The following is an 18440-nucleotide window of genomic DNA, read 5'->3' on the forward strand; positions in this document are numbered from 1 at the left end:
TTTTCTTTTTAAGAGGCACTTTCTCACTCCAATAAAACAGGTAAAAAGATAACAAGAAACCCCACCCTGTAAGAGAACGCTTCTCCAAGATTAAGGCGTCAGTGGGTGGGAGGCGGAAGCTAGATCTTCCCCCCAACCCCCCCAGCAAAAAAAAAAAAAGGGGGGGGGGGGGCGTCGAAATCAGGGTTGACTAACATAAGCCTTTACTAAACCACCGATTCTACCAAAAAAAAAAAAAAAGAAAAAAGAAAAGAGTGGGTGACCGACTCCGGAAGCTCCCCCCTGATCCGCCACAGAGTCAATAAGCGTACTATACTCGAAGCTCATGTCCCTTTGTTGAACCGTCACCAAAACAACGGAGTGTGGCAGAAGACTCCTCAGGGGACTCTGTCCTTGGTGAAGGGGGTCCAAGCCGCCTCCCCGCGGGTCAACGCTCGCACCAAACCAAGACCTTCCTGAGTCACGGAGTCCCACGACCCCACAACTGACAGAGCTTCTCGTCCCAGGGACCCCATTTTCCGAGAAACCTTCCCAAATCTGAGCCCAGCCACCAAACCACCGACCCCGAGGCCTAAATCCCACTCTCCGCCATAGGCCAAAACCAGGCCTCCCCGTCCCGGTCACCACCAACCGGCGCCCCCGCTCGGCCTCGACTTCAAACCGACAAAGGATACCAGCACCACGGCTTCAGCTGCTTCTTCTTCTTGCGACCCATAACTGCGCTCTACCAACAGAAAAAAAAGGAGAAAACAAGCAGGAAAAACTAGCCAAACACTCTCTCACTCTTCCGACCCAACCGCCACCTCCGCGTCCCACAGGAAACAGCCACAAAATGGCCGACGCCCTCGCTCGCTGCTCTGCCTCCCGTCAGGCACTGCGGCCGGGGGCGGTGCCAGGCAGGGGAGGGTCACATGACCAGGCCTACGCCCTGAGTGGGCGGACACTCGCGCCAGCGGAGGGCCGACTGCCATCTTGTCCGTGTGTCCGGTCCGGGTTCTCCCGTGCGCGCGAATTACTCTGGGTTTACTTTGTTTATAAAAGAGCCGGTGATACGTAGGTGCGCCGAGACAGCGCGAATTGGAGAAAAAAAAAAAAAAACCTCAATAGGTTACCAGAGTAATTCAAGGTAAACTACAAATAAAGGATAATTGAGACAGCGCCCAATTTTTCTTTTGTTTCATTTTCCGGATTACTCCTTTCTGTAGTAACTGTCGGACGTTTGCCTACTAAGTCGAAGAAGTCGCAGACTTTGCCTTGTAATTCACAGATCGGTGACGGATGCGTAAACGACGCAGCGTGACCACCGCGGTGACGGAAATTCGAGGTGCTGCGGAACCTCAGAGGAGAGGAACCGTTTACAGGGCCTTGGCGGTCATTGGGGTATCGAGGAAGGTTTCCTGCAGGGTCAATGGGAGCAAACGAGGTGGAGGAGAGGGTATCTCACTAAGGGCGCAAAAAGTGCACGTCTTTGAGCCTGAGCACCTGAAAAAACACTAGAGATAGTAGGGTTGGAGCTCGTAGTGAAGGGGCTGATGGCAAGAGATAATCCTAGGGAGGCTGGCAAAGGCGACTTCCGGAGATTCTCCAGCAGCCTGAGGAGCTGGATTTTATGCTGAAGTCTCTGGGAAGCAACAGAAGAATTTTAAGAGCGCAGTTAGAGAAAAACGCAAATAAGAGTATAGCTGGTTAAGAGTCCAGTGCTTGGGTTCATTTTCCACCAGTGCCACTGCCTATTTGCATGGCTTTGGGCAAGCCACTTAAACTTCCTCTGTCTGCACTTATAACAGAGTTTGGCATAGAGAAATAACCAGTAATGTAAATTAGATGTTACTATTAAAAGGAAAAAGTAATAGTAGATATCCATGGAGCGCTTATCGTGCGCCAGACAAGGTGGTAAGTTTTACATTACTTGTCTCAACAAACCTGTGATGGAGGTGCCATTGTTATCACCCGGTTAACATAGATGAAGAAAAAGAGGCTTAGGGGAGTTGAAGCAGGGAGTTCCCTGGTGGTCCAGTGGTTAGGACTCCTCACTTGCACTGCCGAGGGTCGACCCCTGATGGGGGGGAACTAAGACCCCACAAGTTGCGGGGGGAGCAGCCAAAAAAAGGGGGGGCGGGGAGTTGAAGTAATTGACACAAAGTCACAGAGTTAGTAAGCATGAAGCTGAATTAGATTTGAGTTTTAGAAAAAATCGTTTTGCCTACAGTGGGAACAGTGGATTGGTGGAGGCTGAAAGGCAAGTCATAGAGAATGTGACAGTGATCTGGATAAGAAATGAAATTGGTGTGAAGTAGGGAGTGGTTATATATAGAAAAGCATTTATTCATTCTTCCTAAAATAAAAAATAAGATAATTTTAGATGGTGCCCAGTGCTCTACCAAACACAAAAATGAAGAAAGAAGGTGATGGAACAATATAAGGATGTCCACTCTTGCCACTCTTATTCAACATTGTACTGCAGGTCCAGCCAGGGTGATTAGGCAAGAAAAAGAAGTAAAAGGAATCCAGATTGGAATGGAACAAGTAAAACCATTTCTATTCAGAGATGGCATGAGTATGTGAATAAAAGAAAAAGCCCGCAAAGAAAAAGTAATGTGTTGAAATCCTACCCCCCAGTACCTCATAATGTGACCTTATTTGGAAATAGAGTCTTTACAGAGGTAATAATGCTAAGGTGAGGTCATTGGGGTGGACACTGGTGACTGGTGTCCTTACAAAAAGGAAATTTGGTTGCAGAGATAGGTATAGAAGAAAACACTATAAAGAGATAGGAAGGAGACCACTATAAATCAAGGAAAAAAACCTGGAACAGACTTTTCCACATAGCCCTCAGAAGGAACCAACCCTGTTTTCACCTTGACTTTGGACTTCTAACCTCTAGAACTGTGGGACAATAAATTTTGTTGTTTAGGGTGCAGTGGTTAGTACTCAGCACTTTCACTGCTGGGACCCCAAGGTTCAGTCCTGCAAGCCGCACAGCCAAAAAAAAAAAAATTGTGTGTGTGTGTTTAAACCACTCAGTCTGTGGTACTTTGTTAATGGGAACCCTGGAAAACTAATACACTTGTTTGTAGAAAATTCTAAGGAATACATGTTTTAAAAATATAGAGCTAATAAGAGTTCAACAAAGTTCACAGTACAAGATCAATAAACAAAAATCAATTGTACTTTTTTTTTTTTTTTTTTTTTTTTTTTTTTGTGTACACGGCTCACAGGCCCAGCCACTCTGCGGCATGTGGGATCTTCCCGGACCGGGGCACGAACCCGTGTCCCCTGCATCGGCAGGCGGACTCTCAACCACTGCGCCACCAGGGAAGCCCCAATTGTACTTCTATACACTAGCAACAAGCAATCTGAAAATAAAATTAAGAAAACAATTCTGGTTACAATAGCATCAAAAAGCATAAAAATTAGGAATAAATTTAACAAAAGTTCTGAACTATATTCTGGAAAACCAAAATATTGTAAGAAATTAAAGATCTAAAGAAGTGAAAAAAAACAAAACAAAACAACCCTGAGATTAATTGTCCAATAATTTTAGATCAACAAGTCATCCTCAATTCAATTTTGCAGTATTAAGAGTTCTAGAGGGACTTCCCTGGTGGAGCCGTAGTTAAGAATCCGTCTGCCAATGCAGGGGACACGGGTTCGATCCCTGGTCCGGGAAGATCCCACATGCCATGGAGCAACTAAGCCCGTGCGCCACAACTACTGAGCCTGTGTTCTTGAGCCCACGAGCCACAACTACTGAAGCCCACGCGCCGAGAACCTGCGCTCTGCAACAAGAGAAGACAGTGCAATGAGAAGCTCGCGCACCACTCGCCGCAACTGGAGAAAGCCTGCGGGCAGCAATGAAGACCCAAGGCAGCCAAAAATAAATAAATTAAAAAAAAAAAAGTTCTAGAGCCAGAGTGGGTTTGAATGCCACTCTGCCACTTATTAGCTATTTTACCATGGACAAGTTAAGTAATACTGGCCTTGGTTTACTCATCTGTCAAATGGGATAATATTTACCTCATGGAGTTGTGAGAATTAAATGAGTAAGTATTTGTAAAGCACTTAGAAGGGTCCTCACAAACAGAAACTGCTCCGTACATGTTAGCTATTATTTTTCTGTATAAAGTTAACATGGGATGTAGGTGTACTTTAATATCTTTGATATAGTGATAGGGTGAAACGTGCAAGAAAAACATGCCTAGGCGTTACAAAATCTTAAGACGAATTCAGCAAACAGTTCTTGAGCACCGTAGGCCGTGGGCTAGGACAGAGGATATGGCAATGAACAAGCTGACATTCTACTGGGAGAGACATAGTAAACAAATACATAAGGTGGGGGCAAGTGCTATGAAGAAGAAGTAAATATAAGGGGACAGGACAGAGACTGATGGGACATCAGTAGAGGTGCGTGTGGGATGTGTTTTGCATAGGGCAGTCAAATTCTCTCTGAGGAAGTGACGTTTCTGCAGAGACCTGAATGATGTGAGAGAAGACATGAAAATCAGGGGGCGGTCCAGCTTCCTCGCCTGAGAGCCCGGGAAACCGGCGGAACGCAGATACGCGAGGGCCGGGAGCCGGAGGAGCCGGGCCACCGAGGACTGTACGGCAGCGGGGGAGCGGTTTGGCGGGGACACAGGGCCATTCAGTGGCCGCCGCGATGCTCCCCTCCTTGCAGGAATCGCTGGATGGGGATGAAAAGGAGCTAGAGAGCAGCGAGGAGGGTGGCTCCGCTGAGGAGCGGAGACTCGAGCCGCCGCCCAGCAGCTACTACTGTCTCTACAACTACCGCGGAAGCAGGTGCAGCGCCCGACCGCCCTTGTGGCCCCGCCCCGGCCCCACCGCTCGGCCCCACCGCTCGGCCCCGCCGCCCGGCCCCGCAGCCCACCCCAGGTCCCGCAGCCTGGCGGCTCTCAAACGCCGTCTTCTCCCCTCCCAGCCAAGGTCTCTGGCCCTCAGGGCCCTCCTCGCCTTACGCGGTACTTCCGGGCCCCCATCCTGGACTTTTGTGCCTGGCGCTCCCATGCCTGTGCGCTCTGTCCTTAACATATTCCAGCCCCTTCCTGTCGCCCCTGCCTTTTGTTTAGCGCAGTGCCACACACGCTCAATAATGTCAATTCCCATCCCCTGTCCTTCCTGTCATTGTCTCCCCACTTTCCTCCATCCCCAACCCGCCATCCCTACCCCCACGCCCACCTTCTAGTTACCCTCTGTCCTTGCTGCCTCTTTTCCCTCTGCCCCAGCAGACTTCCTGGGGTTCTTCTGGCCCTTGAAGTCTGTTTTTGTTTTTGTTTTGGCCGCAGTGGGTGGCTTGGGGGATCTTATTTCCCCGACCAGGGATTGAACCCAGGCCCTCAGCAGTGAAAGTTACGAGTCCTAACCAGTGGACCACCAGGGAATTCCCTGTAAAGTCTGTTTTTAAGAGTAAATTTCCTTGACTCTTCTGGATGTTTAATTTAGCCTTTCCTCCACCCCTTAAGTGGCCTGGAGAGAGAAGGAGCCCTTGTCAGAGCTGTTTTATGGGTTTTCCCTGTCAATGGAGGCAGTGGAGGATTCAAGCACTTCTACCTTGCAGCATTTTAGTTGACTGCCCCTATCCTGCTTGCGGGGGGTGGGGCCCCATACTCCGCTTGAGTTAGAACCCATAAGTTGATAGCTGACTTGCTTTTGCGGCGTGCAGATTGGCACAGCAGCGAGCGGACAGCGATGATGGAAGCCCAAGTGGCACAAATGCAGAAACTCCCTCTGGTGATGATTTCAGGTAAAAACAGCTTGGCCATATCCCGCGTATGTGCTTTTCTCTTAAGAGCATCTCTGGCCTGCAGATGTCAGTGGGTACCCTGTCTCCACGCAGCTTTCCCTGAGTCAAACCATCAAGCCCGCCTCTCCCCTAGGAACCTCATCTTGATTTCATTAGTTCATTTAGTCAAGGCTGGGGCAGATCCAAAAACCCTTGTGATTAGCCCCAGGGTGATTAGCCACACAGTTAATCTGAGCTTCTTGATTGGAACTCCAGTAAATATTCAATATAAGTATCAAGAAATTTAAAATCCTCCTTTCCCCCCCGCATTGAATACCCTTTCATAGCTCCTTTGCTGCACGCTACAGTGTAAACTCCAGGATAGCAGGGATTGCCGTCTCTTTTGTTCATCGATGTCTCCCTACCTAGTACCTTGAGTGGTACCTGGCACAGGGTAGATATTTAATATATACTTATATATATATGAATGAATGAACCTCAACACTTGATGGATGCAAAGTGGAGTATAATACAAAAATATGTTCACTGAGTGACTGCATGATGGATGATTTAAGGAATTTTCCAGGTACTGTATTAGGAGTGTGGATATTTAAGTCCTCATTTTTAGAGATACCTAATGAGAAATTTAGGGATGAAATAATATGATTCCAGAAACTTGCTTCAAAATAAGTCTGGGAAGTGGGAGGTATGGACAACATGGGAGTACAGGTGAAACAAGATTCTTTTAAAAATAATTTTTATTGCAGTATAGTTGATTTACAATGTTGTGTTAGTTTCAGGTGGACAGCAAAGTGAATCAGTTATATGTATACATATAACCACTCTTTTTTAGATTCTTTTCCCATATAGGCTATTACAGAGTATTGAGTAGAGTTCTCTGTGCTATATACTAGGTCTTTTTTCGTTATCTATTTTATATATAGTAGTGTGTAAAAGTCAATCCCAATCTCCCAGTTTATCCCCGCCACCAAGTGAAACAAGATTGCCCATAAGCTGATAATTGTCAAAACTGGGTGGTAGGTACATGTGGGTTCATTATACTATTCTCTCTACTTTTTATATGTTTGAAATTTTCCATAACATGAAACCAAAGATGTGAGGCTTACTGGGTTTATATTTTATATTGGGAAGTTTGATGACAGAAAAGCTTTTCTTCCTGCATATTCAATTTATAGTTTCTGTTTATATTCTAATCTCAACCAAACTGAAGTGTTTATGTTTAGCTCATAAATGATCACTAAGCTGGTGTGTTTATTCATGGGTAGTAGGTAGTTGGAGGATTGAGGAAAGAAGAGGAGGCATGAAATAGTGATCTCGAGGGACTTCCCTGGTGGCACAGTGGTTAAGAATCCGCCTGCCAATGCAGGGGACACAGGTTCAAGCCCTGGTCTGGGAAGATCCCACATGCCGTGAAGCAACTAAGCCATGTGTCCCACAACTACTGAGCCTGTGCTCTAGAGCCTGCGAGCCACAACTACTGAAGCCCGCGTGCCTAGAGCCCGTGCTCTGCAACAAGAAAAGCCACCACAATGAGAAGCCCGCGCACTGCAACGAAGAGTAGCCCCCGCTCGCCACAACTAGAGAAAGCCCACGCTCAGCAATGAAGACCCAATGCAGCCAAAATTAATTAATTAATTAATTTAAAGAAAAATAGAGATCTCAAAGAGTTGAAGAATGAGTGAACCAGGAAATGTGATAGCTGGGCAGAAGTAGGGCCCACTGGAGGCTAGTGGTCATTTATGTATGTATGTATGTAATGTATGTATGTATTTTGGCTGTGCTGCACGGCTTGCAGGATCTTAGTTCCCCGACCAGGGATTGAACCCGGGCCCACGGCAGTGAAACCACCAACCTAACCGCTGGACCGCCAGGGAATTCCTAGTGGTCATTAATTTAAAATGAGACTAGACACTGTGGATATGGGTTTTTGTCCAACCACATTCAGCTGCATAGGTGCAGATGCAGAGTAGGTAGAGAGCTGGACTAACCAGGGCTGAAGTTTTGCTAAGCAGGTACAGGGAGGTGAAAACAAAGGGGTTGAATGAGAATGTGTGCAGGGGTGTGATTACAATGACTGGAATTTAAGCTGGGTAAGGAGGAAGGAGATGAGGATGAGAAACTTGAGGCTACTGTGAAAAAGATATAAGGTCAGTGGCTTGGGGGTCCCAGTGGAGTCATAATACTAGAGAGAATGAGCTGGAAAGATAGAACTATTTTAAATGGATGAGGTAGATCATACTTGGTGATATACATTCCTAGAAGCCTCACCAACAGGAGTCAGATAGAAAGCTTTGCCGAGTCCTTAGTGAGGGCTTTTAGCGATGTCCTGTCTGACTTACGGGGTGTAAATGCAGAGTCCACTGGTAAGGAACGTGTGTCTTTCATTTGTCAAGCCTCTCCTTGGCGGATACTAATCTACCATCTGAATTGGAGCCAGAGCTGTGCAGTTTCATTGCTAAGCGTCTTTCTAAGGGAGCAGTCTTTGAAGGGCTGGGTAATGTTGCATCTGTGGAGCTGAGGTAAGTATAAAATGTGCTGTATCCTGAGATTTTATTTCTGAGCTAAATATGAGAAGTGGTGAGAAACTCCAAAAGATCAGTACCTACTAGACCTGCAAAGTTCATCTTTGTTCTCTGGCAGCTGAGCACTGGGCCTCACATTTTTGTGGAATGGACTTAACTGAACGGCAGAGACTGCCTCCTCAGTGTACATATTTAGTCTTGTACTTGGAAGAAAGGAGCTCATTACCAAAACTATAACTGTATACTTTACAGTGGTAAAGGGCTTTCACAAACTTCAATGCCATTCTCCTTACAAAGGGGTGATAAAGCAGATACTCTTCCATTTTCAGATGAAGTAATAAACTCAGAGAAGTTGAGGTCCCAAGGCTGGTCACACTGATGGAATTCAGGCTTAAATATAGGTGTCCTCAGTTGAATTCCAGCCATCTTTCTACTACACCCCTTGATTGTAGTTCACTTCAGACCATGATATTGGCATCAAGTCCTCTCAGGAGTATGAGGCCACATACCAAAGATAAGGCCATCGGATAAACACTTCACATCTGCCTGGAGCTTCAGTGATTCATGAAGGTTTAGGGGAGGGAGAAAAGATGATTATATTTATGTGAACATGGATAAACTATGAACAAGAGTGAAATTTGCATGCATTTTTCACATAAGACAGGAGAATTCAAAGAAATTCCATGTTTGTTAGGTGCTGCTTTAGCTAAAGCCCATTATGGTATATGTTCATTTTCCTCTGTTGTTACAAGTAAACCAAGAAGTCTGGGAAGCTCTGACCTACTGAGCAATCTAATGGTATTGCCAGATCAGGATGACCAGGGCTCAGAGGAGTCTACAGAACTACATGCATGAGTTATCAAAATAATACATTTAACCTTTTTCTTTCTGTTCTAGAGCTCCAGGTTACCGAGTTGGTTGTTATTACTGCCTTTTCCAACAAGAAAAACTGCTTTCCCAAACAACAACAGACTCTGAACATAACTGTTCAGAGTATGTGGTCTGCTTTTTAGGAGGGTCTGAAAAAGGACTTGAGCTATATCCTTTCTTTGGTCTTTGAGGGTATCAGGAAGGAAAATGTTGGCAGGCAAGTAGAGGATTATTACTAGCAACCTCCGAAAAGGTTTTCTACCTCTTACGCATTAACTTCAATTTCAGATCTCCATACGACCAGTTTGTCTTGGCTTGTTTTAATTGACAGTTATTTGAGAGATTTTTATATTATCTATTGAGAAATAAAACCCTTTCTTGATTCATCCTTTATTGCTTCCTTAAGAACATACTTTCAGGCTTGAATTGGACAAGTATATTCAAGGGCTGAAAAACAACATGAACTGTGAGGTAAGATGATTGCATTAATCTTTTTTAAAAGAGTTTCATTCTTTTTTTAAAAATATTTATTATTTATTTGGTTGTGCCGGGTCTTAGTTGCAACACGTGGGATCTTTAGTTGTGGCATGCGGGATCTAGTTCCCTGACCAGGGATTGAACCTGGGCCCCCTGCATTGGGAGCGTGCAGTCTTAACCGCTGGACCACCAGGGAAGTCCCTGCGTTAATATTTTTAAAGACTGAGATGATTAACATTATGCGACTGCTATACTTGTCAAATCATCCAGGTGGACACAAACACTTAGAAATTCTGAAAATGTGCTACTTTGTGGGCTAAAAGAAAGGTGCTTGGGGGCTTCCCTGGTGGTGCAGTGGTTAAGAATCCGCCTGCCAATGCAGGGGACACGGGTTCGAGCCCTGGTCCGGGAAGATCCCACATGCCGCGGAGCAACTAAGCCCGTGCGCCACAACTACTGAACCTGCGCTCTAGAGCCCGTGCACCGCAACTACTGAGCCCGCGTGTCTAGAACCCGTGCTCCTCAACAAGAGAAGCCACCGCAATGAGAAGCCCGCGCACCACAATGAAGAGTAGCCCCCACTCCACACAACTAGAGAAAGCCCGCGTGCAGCAATGAAGACCCAACGCAGCCAAAAATACATAAATTAATTTAAAATGGATTTCTGTTTTAAAAAAAGAAGAAAAAAAAAGAAAGGTGCTTGTTAAGGGAAGCAGGGAACATAGTCCTATAAGTGCTGTATGTTTCACAAGACTGCTTCTGAAGTTTTGCATCTATGAAAAATTCAATTAAATTCAAAGGTATATAGTAACATGCCAAGCAAGGAAGATGACGTTCTTTTCTCAATTTCTAGACACATAAGATTTATATTCTGGTCAGAACTAATGGCCCACAAAGCCTCTGGCACCAGAGACATGCTATGCAATGGGATGACTGTCCTTGAACTCAACCTCAAAGATTTTTAGAAACATCCCAGTTTTCATTAATCGATCTTTTATGAATTAGATACCTCCGTATCAATTCCTTTATCTGTACCTTTTAAAAACTATGTGTTTGGTTGGTGGCAGTTAAGTCATAACTCTTAAAATTTACTCCCCATTACACGTGGTAATAATTCCTTTCTTTCACTTGTGCATGTGCTTACAAGACCCTGCAGGAGGGGAAAGGATAGCATAGGAGTGAGCCGGGGATACGAGTCTAGGGGGAGCTGCTCTCCCAGGCTGGAGCTCTCCCTCCAGCCCCAGGGAGCAGCACAGCCAAGGAAGCCAAATGAGCTCCTGGCAGCGTGTCTGACACCCGGAGTGGGCTTGAGTGCTTTGATGCGATGACTTGTATCCTTCCCTGTTCGCATTTCGAGTGTGAACAAACTATCTGCATTCTTTCATTCAACAGGCACTTTATAAGCTCATCCATGGACGTTTCAGACGCTGTGCCAGGTGCTGGGGAGATGAGGATTATTAAGAGAGTATCTCCAAGAGTTCACAGTACAGTGGGAGGAGATTGACATGTAAATGCCCCAACTCCTTTCAGTGATGAAATAGCATGGAACCCTATTAATTCAGTCTCTTCATTTTATATAACGCATTTCTTAGTGTGTTTTTAAGAAATGCAGTACTGAATTAATCCCCACTCTGCCCAACAAGCCCAGCAAAGTTATATCACAATTCCTTTTTTAAAATTTGTGGTGTTAGCTTAAAAGAAGGTGTCTGTCCCCAGTTCTTTTCACTGTCAAGAGTATCATGAAGAAAATGTTAAGTCCAAGGTGAAGGCTGTCCAAGGTGAAGGCTGATATCAAAGCAAATGACATTCTCTCTCGATCTAGGAAAGGGGTGGGGAGAACCACGTACAGTCCTACCTGAGCAGCTGGTTTGAGGATGTTGTATGCCCAATCCAAAGGGTGGTTCATCTCTTTCAGGAGCAGCTTACCTTTCTGCTACATGCTGTAAGTATTGCCCAAACAAAAGCATTTCCTTAATTGAGAATCACTTTGGCCGAGTTTGGATTATTTAAAGACATATTTATTTTCTCTGAACGTTACCTTCCCCCCGAATATTCATTCAGACGATGCCTGCATTAGGATAGACCACACTCTATTTATTCAGATCTAGAAAGTTACACTACTAAGGTAGAATTGCAAATACTGAGTCTTCTAATAAGATAAAACGTTTTAAAATAATTACCTTTTTTTTTTTTGGCCGCGCTGCACAGCTTATGCGGTCTTGGTTCCCCGACCAGGGATTGAACCTGGGCCACGGCAGTGAAAGCCCCGAATCCTAACCACTAGACCAGCAGGGAACTCCCTAAAATAATTACTCTTTGAAGTGATCTGGAAGACGTGTAATTTCCAAAATAATTTGAGAAGGAAAATGGAAATCAAAAGTGATTTTACCTATATAAAAATGTCCAAATAAAAAATGAAAACTTCACTAAAATATCTAGACAATGGGGTAGGCTCGAGTAAATGGCCAGATTTTTCATGTAAATATGTGGTAGGTAGATGGAGCTGAGGCTGGATGGCCCCACAAGCCCAGGTGGTGAAGCCAGGTTTCAGACCATTAGTGAGCAACAGCTGAACAAGGCTCTGGAGAGCTCCCGGACAGTGCCGAGCAAGCATCGTCTAGCATGGTGGTTATTGGGGGAGGTGATGTTTAGTCACAAGTGGCTGCGCAACAAGGAAAACTGGAATACATGTATCAGTTAGGCTTTATTTTTCTCTCATAGGCTCTGAGTTATACTCCTGTTGAGGTTAAAGAATCAGATGAAAAAACAAAGAGAGACATTCACAGGTAAAGAACAGTTTTGCAAACAGAGAACCTTTTCCACAGCAAGCCTGATGTTTATGTTTTTAACACCCACCCCCACTCCCAATGCAGAATGAATTTGCTTCCTCCCTCCCATCCTATAATATAGTTTGTGCAAAAGGATTGTGTGTGTGGCAGGTTTCTGAGTGTGGCCAGTCTCCAAGGCCTTATTCACGAAGGCACCATGACGTCTTTGTGCATGGCTATGACGGAGGAGCAGCATAAGTCTGTGATCATCGATTGTAGTAGCTCCCAGCCTCAGTTCCACAACGCAGGTGAGCCACAACCCCGGGAGCAGGCTTGTGAATCTCCTTTTTTGCGCTGAGAACAAATGATGCAAACTTATCCTTCCTGTCTTGTGCAGTTTTACATGTTTATCCCCAAATCACCAAAAACAATAGCAGTTCTAGAAACGTGGAAATCATGTCATGCCTAGCAATTCTTCTCCTAGGTATATAGAGAACTCTTGTACGTGTACACAAGGAGACAAATACAAGATGTTCATAAGGGCACTGTTTGAAATAGCAAAGAACTGAAAGCAACTTAAGTGTCTGTCAACAGGAGAATTGATAAACTGCTCTATTCGTACAATGGCATACTATATAGCCGTGACAATGAGTGAACTAGAGCTACATGTCTCAGTATAGCACACAAACGTATTATATAGTGCAAGAGCCATGAAAGAAAAATACAGTTTTAACATATGCAAAATAATACTATATAGGGCTTATAGATAAAGTATGTGGCAAAAGTTTAAAGAAAGACATGGGCAAGGAAGGGGAAAGGAAGGGGATGCGATTGGGAAGAGGCACATTGGAGCTTCAACCATTTTGGTATTTCTTAACCAGGTGGTGAGTTAATTTTTTTTAGACCATTATAGAAGTCTTAAATAATTCATTATAAGAGTTTTTATAAAGGAGGAAAGAATATCACGATGTATACAAATATTGAATCATTATGTTGTGCACCGGAAACTAATATGTCAATTACACCTCAATTTAAAAAAAAGAAAATAGGGCTTCCCTGGTGGCGCAGTGGTTGAGAGTCCGTCTGCCGATGCAGGGGACACGGGTTCGTGCCCCGGACCGGGAAGATCCCACGTGCCACGGAGCGGCTGGGCCCGTGAGCCATGGCCGCTGAGCCTGCACGTCCGGAGCCTGTGCTCCACAACGGGAGAGGCCACAGCAGTGAGAGGCCCGCGTACCGCAAAAAAAAGAAAATAAGTAAAAAGAAAGGACGAATAAATGTCTTGTGATTTCACGTTTATTTATTTTTCTAAAATATTTTATAGGAAGCAATCGGTTTTGTGAGGATTGGATGCAGGCTTTTTTGAATGGTGCTGAAGGAGGTAACCCTTTTCTTTTTCGACAAGTCCTGGAGAACTTTAAACTAAAGGTAACTAATTGGCTGTGTGCCGAGTGCCACGCATAGTCTTTGTCTGAATTGTAATTAGTACCAGTGACTGAGTAACAAATCTGCTTTATAGCTATGATGTCATTCTCAAAACTAGAATCCTCAGTGCCAGTTTTCCCATACCCAGTGACCACTGGGTACCTAAACTTTTCATGTTTGCTAATCTGACAGGGTGACGATGGTATATCACTGTTTTTATTTGATTTATTTTTTTTCTTTTTCGGCTGTGTTGGGTCTTAGTTGCAGAGCGTGGGCTCTTCATTGCAGCGTGCGGGCTCTCTGGTTGTGGCGCGCGAGCTTAGTTGCCCCACAGCATGTGGGATCTTAGTCCCCTGACCAGGGATCGAACCAGCGTCCCCTGCATTGCAAGACAGATTCTTAACCACTGGACCACCAGGGAAGTCCCTTTATTTGCATTTAAAAAATTCAGTTTATTTCAACCAAAACCAAAACAGTTCACCCATTTCTCCCACTCCCTACCTCCTGCCTCTGGTGGCTACCAGTCTGTTCTCGAAGTCTATGAGCTTGTTTGTTTTTTTAACTCTATATATTTGGATTCCACATGTAGAAGAGATCGTGTGGTATTTGTCTTTCTCTGTCGGACTTGTTTCACTTAACACGATGCCCTTGAGGTCCATCCGCGTTGTCACCGATGGCGGGATCTCATTCTTTTTCATGGCTGAGTGGTACTCCACTGGGTATATATACCACAGCTTCTTCGTCCACTCGTCCGTCAGTGGACACTTGGGTTCTTCGGTGATGCCGCAGGGAACATGAGGGTGCAGATACCTTTTTGAATAGGTGTTTTGTTTTCTTCAGGGAGATGCAGAAGGAGCATTGCTGGATCGTATTTTTTTCATTTGGATTATTACCTTAGGGTATATTCCCTAACGTGGGATTACCAAGTCAAAGGGTTTGAATGCTTTGGTTCCTCTTACAAATTGCCAGCTTGCACTTCAGAAAAATAGGAACAAATTACAGAATGGCCAGCAATGTGTGTGGGTTTTCTGTGCAGAACCTAATACAACAGGTTTTTTATCAATCTTATTTATTTTTATTAATTTAATACTGGCACTCCATAGCTGTTCAAGTCTGTCTTTAATTATTATTCAGGCTGAACATTTTTTCATGTTAGTTTACTATTTGCAGATAAACAAACAAAAAGACACATTTCAATGGAGCAAATCTATCCACTGTGATATAGCGACATTATAAATTGTAAAGGCAATACTAATGAAAGATGTTACCTGTCATTCTTTATATGTAAACAATCTTTATTTCTTTTTAATTTTTTTTTTGGTGTTTTTATTTATTTATTTTTATTTTTTTATTTTTTTAAACATCTTTATTGGGGTATAATTGCTTTACAATGGTGTGTTAGTAATTGTCAGTAGAGTCCGGGTCTTAACCATAAATTTGCATTATTCTGTATCTATTTTGTACCATAAGCCTTATTCACAATAATTAAAATAAGTTTTTAAAAACAAACACGAACTAGAATCCTCAAAAGGCATTCCATTTATATTTTTCAGTGGCTTCTGCATATGTACCATTGCATATCCAATTAATTGGATTGAATGCTTGCTTATATTTCAAGGACTTCAGTCTTGTAATTCGTGACATATCTTAGTTGGAAAGGAGTTCCATGCCTAAGGGTTCAAAAAAAGGAGTTCCATGCCTAAGGGTTCAAAATTTTGGTGGGGAGGCATGTTGTCACCTTATTTAGGAGATTTGTAAAGTATTCTTACTTTATATATATAAAAGATTTTGTTCTACCAAGGGCAAAGCATATTAGCAATAAAAATGATGAAAATATTCAAAAATAAAAAGCAAACATTTCAGTAACATATGTTGAGTTCTCAGCTGGATAGGAGGTCTTTTTCAGGCTTCATTATTATCTCACTAAACACACATTTGACTGGGTAATCTTTTTCTAGGCCATACAAGACACAAATAATTTGAAGAGATTTATCCGGCAGGCAGAAATGAATCATTATGCTTTGTTTAAATGTTACATGTTCCTAAAGAACTGTGGTAGTGGAGATATCCTTTTGAAGATTGTTAAAGTGGAACACGAAGAAATGCCTGAAGCCAAAAGTGTGGTAGCTGTCCTCGAAGAATTTATGAAAGAAGCTCCTACCCAAAGTTTTTAATCACATATTTTGAGATGATTATATTGTGAAGTTATGCAAGCCTTGGTGTTTGAAATTGCAGTTGTTATAACTGTCATAGGATTGCTATTTCAGATTATTTGAAACATTCTAGGTTTTTTCATGTTGTACTTTTAAGATTAAACCTAATAAGACATATAAATCTGATGCAAGTCTTCACTGAGCCCTAGATAGATGTGTGTTAGAGTTGTGAAAATTTTACATTTGCTGGTCTCATAAATTCTAGACTTCAGGGAGTTGTTCCTTAAAAAACTTCAGAGGTGATTTTGTGGCTTCTGTGAGGAGTTTGCTGCAGTATTTAGCAACTTTTCCTCCCAGAAAAATGATAATACTTCTTTCTCAACGTACTATAGCTTCTTTTAAAAAAAGTACTCCTAGTTTTAGGACAGATTAACACCACGACACCATTTCAAAAACAGATCTGTGCATCCTGTGGGTGCTTGATAGATTTTTTTTGTCTGATTGATGATGGATGATGAAGCCAGCTTTCGTGTCAATATGCAAATAAATCATGAGTGCGTAGGGAGGTAAATGAGCTTTAAAAATAGATGTACTAGCTTCAAGATAAAACATTATCTCTGATAGAAAGCTACTGCAGAAGTGGCCCCATCACTTTTCTTCATTTGTTCACAGGTATTTGCCAAGAGCCTATATTTTCTTTTTTCTTTCAGACGAAAATGCTGGATTTTTTAAACAGAGGGTCAAAAAAGAAACAAAGTACATAAATTTTACAAGCAAATGTAACAGAGATTCTTCATGTCAGGGTTAATCATTGCTTTTAGTTTTTTGTACATTTGTTGCAAGCCTTAAATTGTTTTATTCTGAATCAGTTGAAAGTGTTCTCAGAGCCGTTTATAATTCCCATGGAAGCCAACCGTAGCTACACACATATGACTGCGGTTTGTTCTGCTTAGCTCTTTAATAAATCCATTTGATAATGATTTTCGTTTAGAAGATCAGAAGTCTTGTGTTCTCACTGCCCTCAGGATGCTCAGAGGAACACAAGCCCATAAAAGTCCTCTCCTACACTCATCTAAATTCACATTAAGTGCTGAGTTTTAACTTTCCAAATGACTGACAACGGCCTTCTGCTTTCTCTTATACTGAAGTCTAGAGACATGACTCACTGAGCCATTTCTTTTCTTTAATGAGAAATACAATTCAGGATCCTCATAAAGGCTTTCATATGGTTTTAAACTTTAATAACTTGGATCATAGTCAATGTAGAAAAAAAAAAATCCAAGTAGCATCTTTTTTATAGCATTAAGTTCAGAATGACTATGGAAAACAAGCGATTTTATGGCACAGCCCTTGAATCTTTTTCTAATGTAGGGTTGCCCACTTGGAAATCAAACTTTTAAATAAACAATGTTAAGACATCAACATTTTGAGTCTGGAAAACATATTTTTCATTTTCAAATTCACATATTCAAGAGTCCATGTTGTGAATAGCATTTAAAAGCAAATGTATTACCTGCTTCAAGTCATTTATCGATAGAGTCAAGGCATAATTACATATTCTTTATATGTACTTTTATATATACTTTTTGTAATGTAAGCTCACCACATTACACAGTTATATATAAAACAGTCTTATTTTAAAAGTGTATGATGAACTGTGTATCACTACTGTAGACAAGGAAAATAGTGACATGGAGTTGAATATCTTGTGGGCCATGAGAAGAAACTCAAAGAGCTCATGACCAAAAACATGTACTGTATTCAAATTTTAATAAGCTAATATATTAACTTTTAAAGTTTTAAAAAGCATTTGTTCAGGTGTGGAATACATTATGTATTATCTGTGTGCTATACACAGGAAATGTATGTTTGTCACATATCAAAAATGGTCTCAATTTATCTGTAATTATATTTATAATAATAATAATAAAACAACTTAGCTTCTCACCAGCACAGTCATTTTTATTCAGTGAGCTCAATTCTCCAGCCTGACATTTTTATTAACTCACAACAAGTTTATGGGGGAAATTATACTCGTTAGGCTAAGGAATTTGTTGAAGAAAATCAGATCACCTGCTGGGAGACACCTTTCTGCAGCTTGCAGGAGGCATCAGGCAGAGTGTAGGAGCAATTTCCATCACAATGTTTTATTCATTGTCCAGTAAAGTTTACCTTTCGAACTCAATAACCCAAGTCAATTCCTTTCACTCTCATTCATTATTAACCACGACAGAATGCCTCTCCTTTACCAGAGGATCCCTTATACCAGATGCCAGAAAAGCCTGCAGGCATCTCAGAAATAAGATTCAGTTACTAGGACTACATTTTCCTAACCATGTGCCTTCTTAGTAATGGAAACCCCACTGGCTTCAATGAAGTCTTTCCATTTGGAGGTCTAAGAAAGCAGCTCCAGTCCTATAGCTGCTAAACTTCTTAAATGTGCCTCATGGACTTCGTACCACTCTGC

General features: G+C 42.7%; 2 protein-coding genes across 11 annotated transcripts in view; one reads left to right on the forward strand and one right to left on the reverse strand.

Moving 5' to 3' along the window:
- ZNF207 (zinc finger protein 207) overlaps nt 1-855 on the reverse strand; it is a 17672-nt gene extending 16817 nt beyond the window's left edge. For 8 of the 9 annotated variants that reach the window (XM_024735194.1, XM_024735218.1, XM_024735234.1 and 5 more), the window contains exon 1: nt 675-839. In XM_024735194.1, the coding sequence (XP_024590962.1) occupies nt 675-715 (41 nt within the window). In that variant the 5' untranslated portion in view covers nt 716-839. Of the gene's footprint in view, nt 1-674 lie in introns of all 9 variants that reach the window. The other variant, XR_003001844.1, reaches the window with a different exon arrangement.
- Nucleotides 856-4534: 3679 nt separating this feature from the next.
- On the forward strand, nt 4535-17920 carry CUNH17orf75 (chromosome unknown C17orf75 homolog). Of its 2 annotated transcripts, XM_024737293.1 has the most exons (10): nt 4535-4797; nt 5678-5758; nt 8152-8277; nt 9178-9318; nt 9564-9621; nt 11450-11569; nt 12349-12413; nt 12567-12703; nt 13720-13823; nt 15779-17920. In XM_024737293.1, exons 1-10 carry the CDS (start codon nt 4658-4660, stop codon nt 15992-15994), a joined length of 1188 nt encoding a protein of 395 aa, XP_024593061.1. In that variant the 5' UTR covers nt 4535-4657; the 3' UTR covers nt 15995-17920. The 2 variants fall into 2 exon arrangements, with proteins under 2 accessions (XP_024593061.1, XP_024593062.1); XM_024737294.1 differs by lacking the exon at nt 8152-8277.
- The last annotated feature ends 520 nt before the right edge of the window (nt 17921-18440 follow it).

Source organism: Neophocaena asiaeorientalis, unplaced genomic scaffold (genome assembly GCF_003031525.2).
Source record: "Neophocaena asiaeorientalis asiaeorientalis breed wild unplaced genomic scaffold, Neophocaena_asiaeorientalis_V1.1 scaffold129, whole genome shotgun sequence".
NCBI lineage: Eukaryota > Metazoa > Chordata > Mammalia > Artiodactyla > Phocoenidae > Neophocaena > Neophocaena asiaeorientalis.

Excerpts from the sequence above, each read along its gene's own strand:
- CUNH17orf75 (XM_024737293.1), top strand. The coding sequence starts at position 4,658 with ATGCTCCCCTCCTTGCAGGAATCGCTGGATGGGGATGAAAAGGAGCTA. Across the intron at positions 4,798-5,677 it reads TACAACTACCGCGGAAGCAG|ATTGGCACAGCAGCGAGCGG; the intron begins GTGCAGCGCCCG and ends TGCGGCGTGCAG. Across the intron at positions 12,414-12,566 it reads ACAAAGAGAGACATTCACAG|GTTTCTGAGTGTGGCCAGTC; the intron begins GTAAAGAACAGT and ends TGTGTGTGGCAG.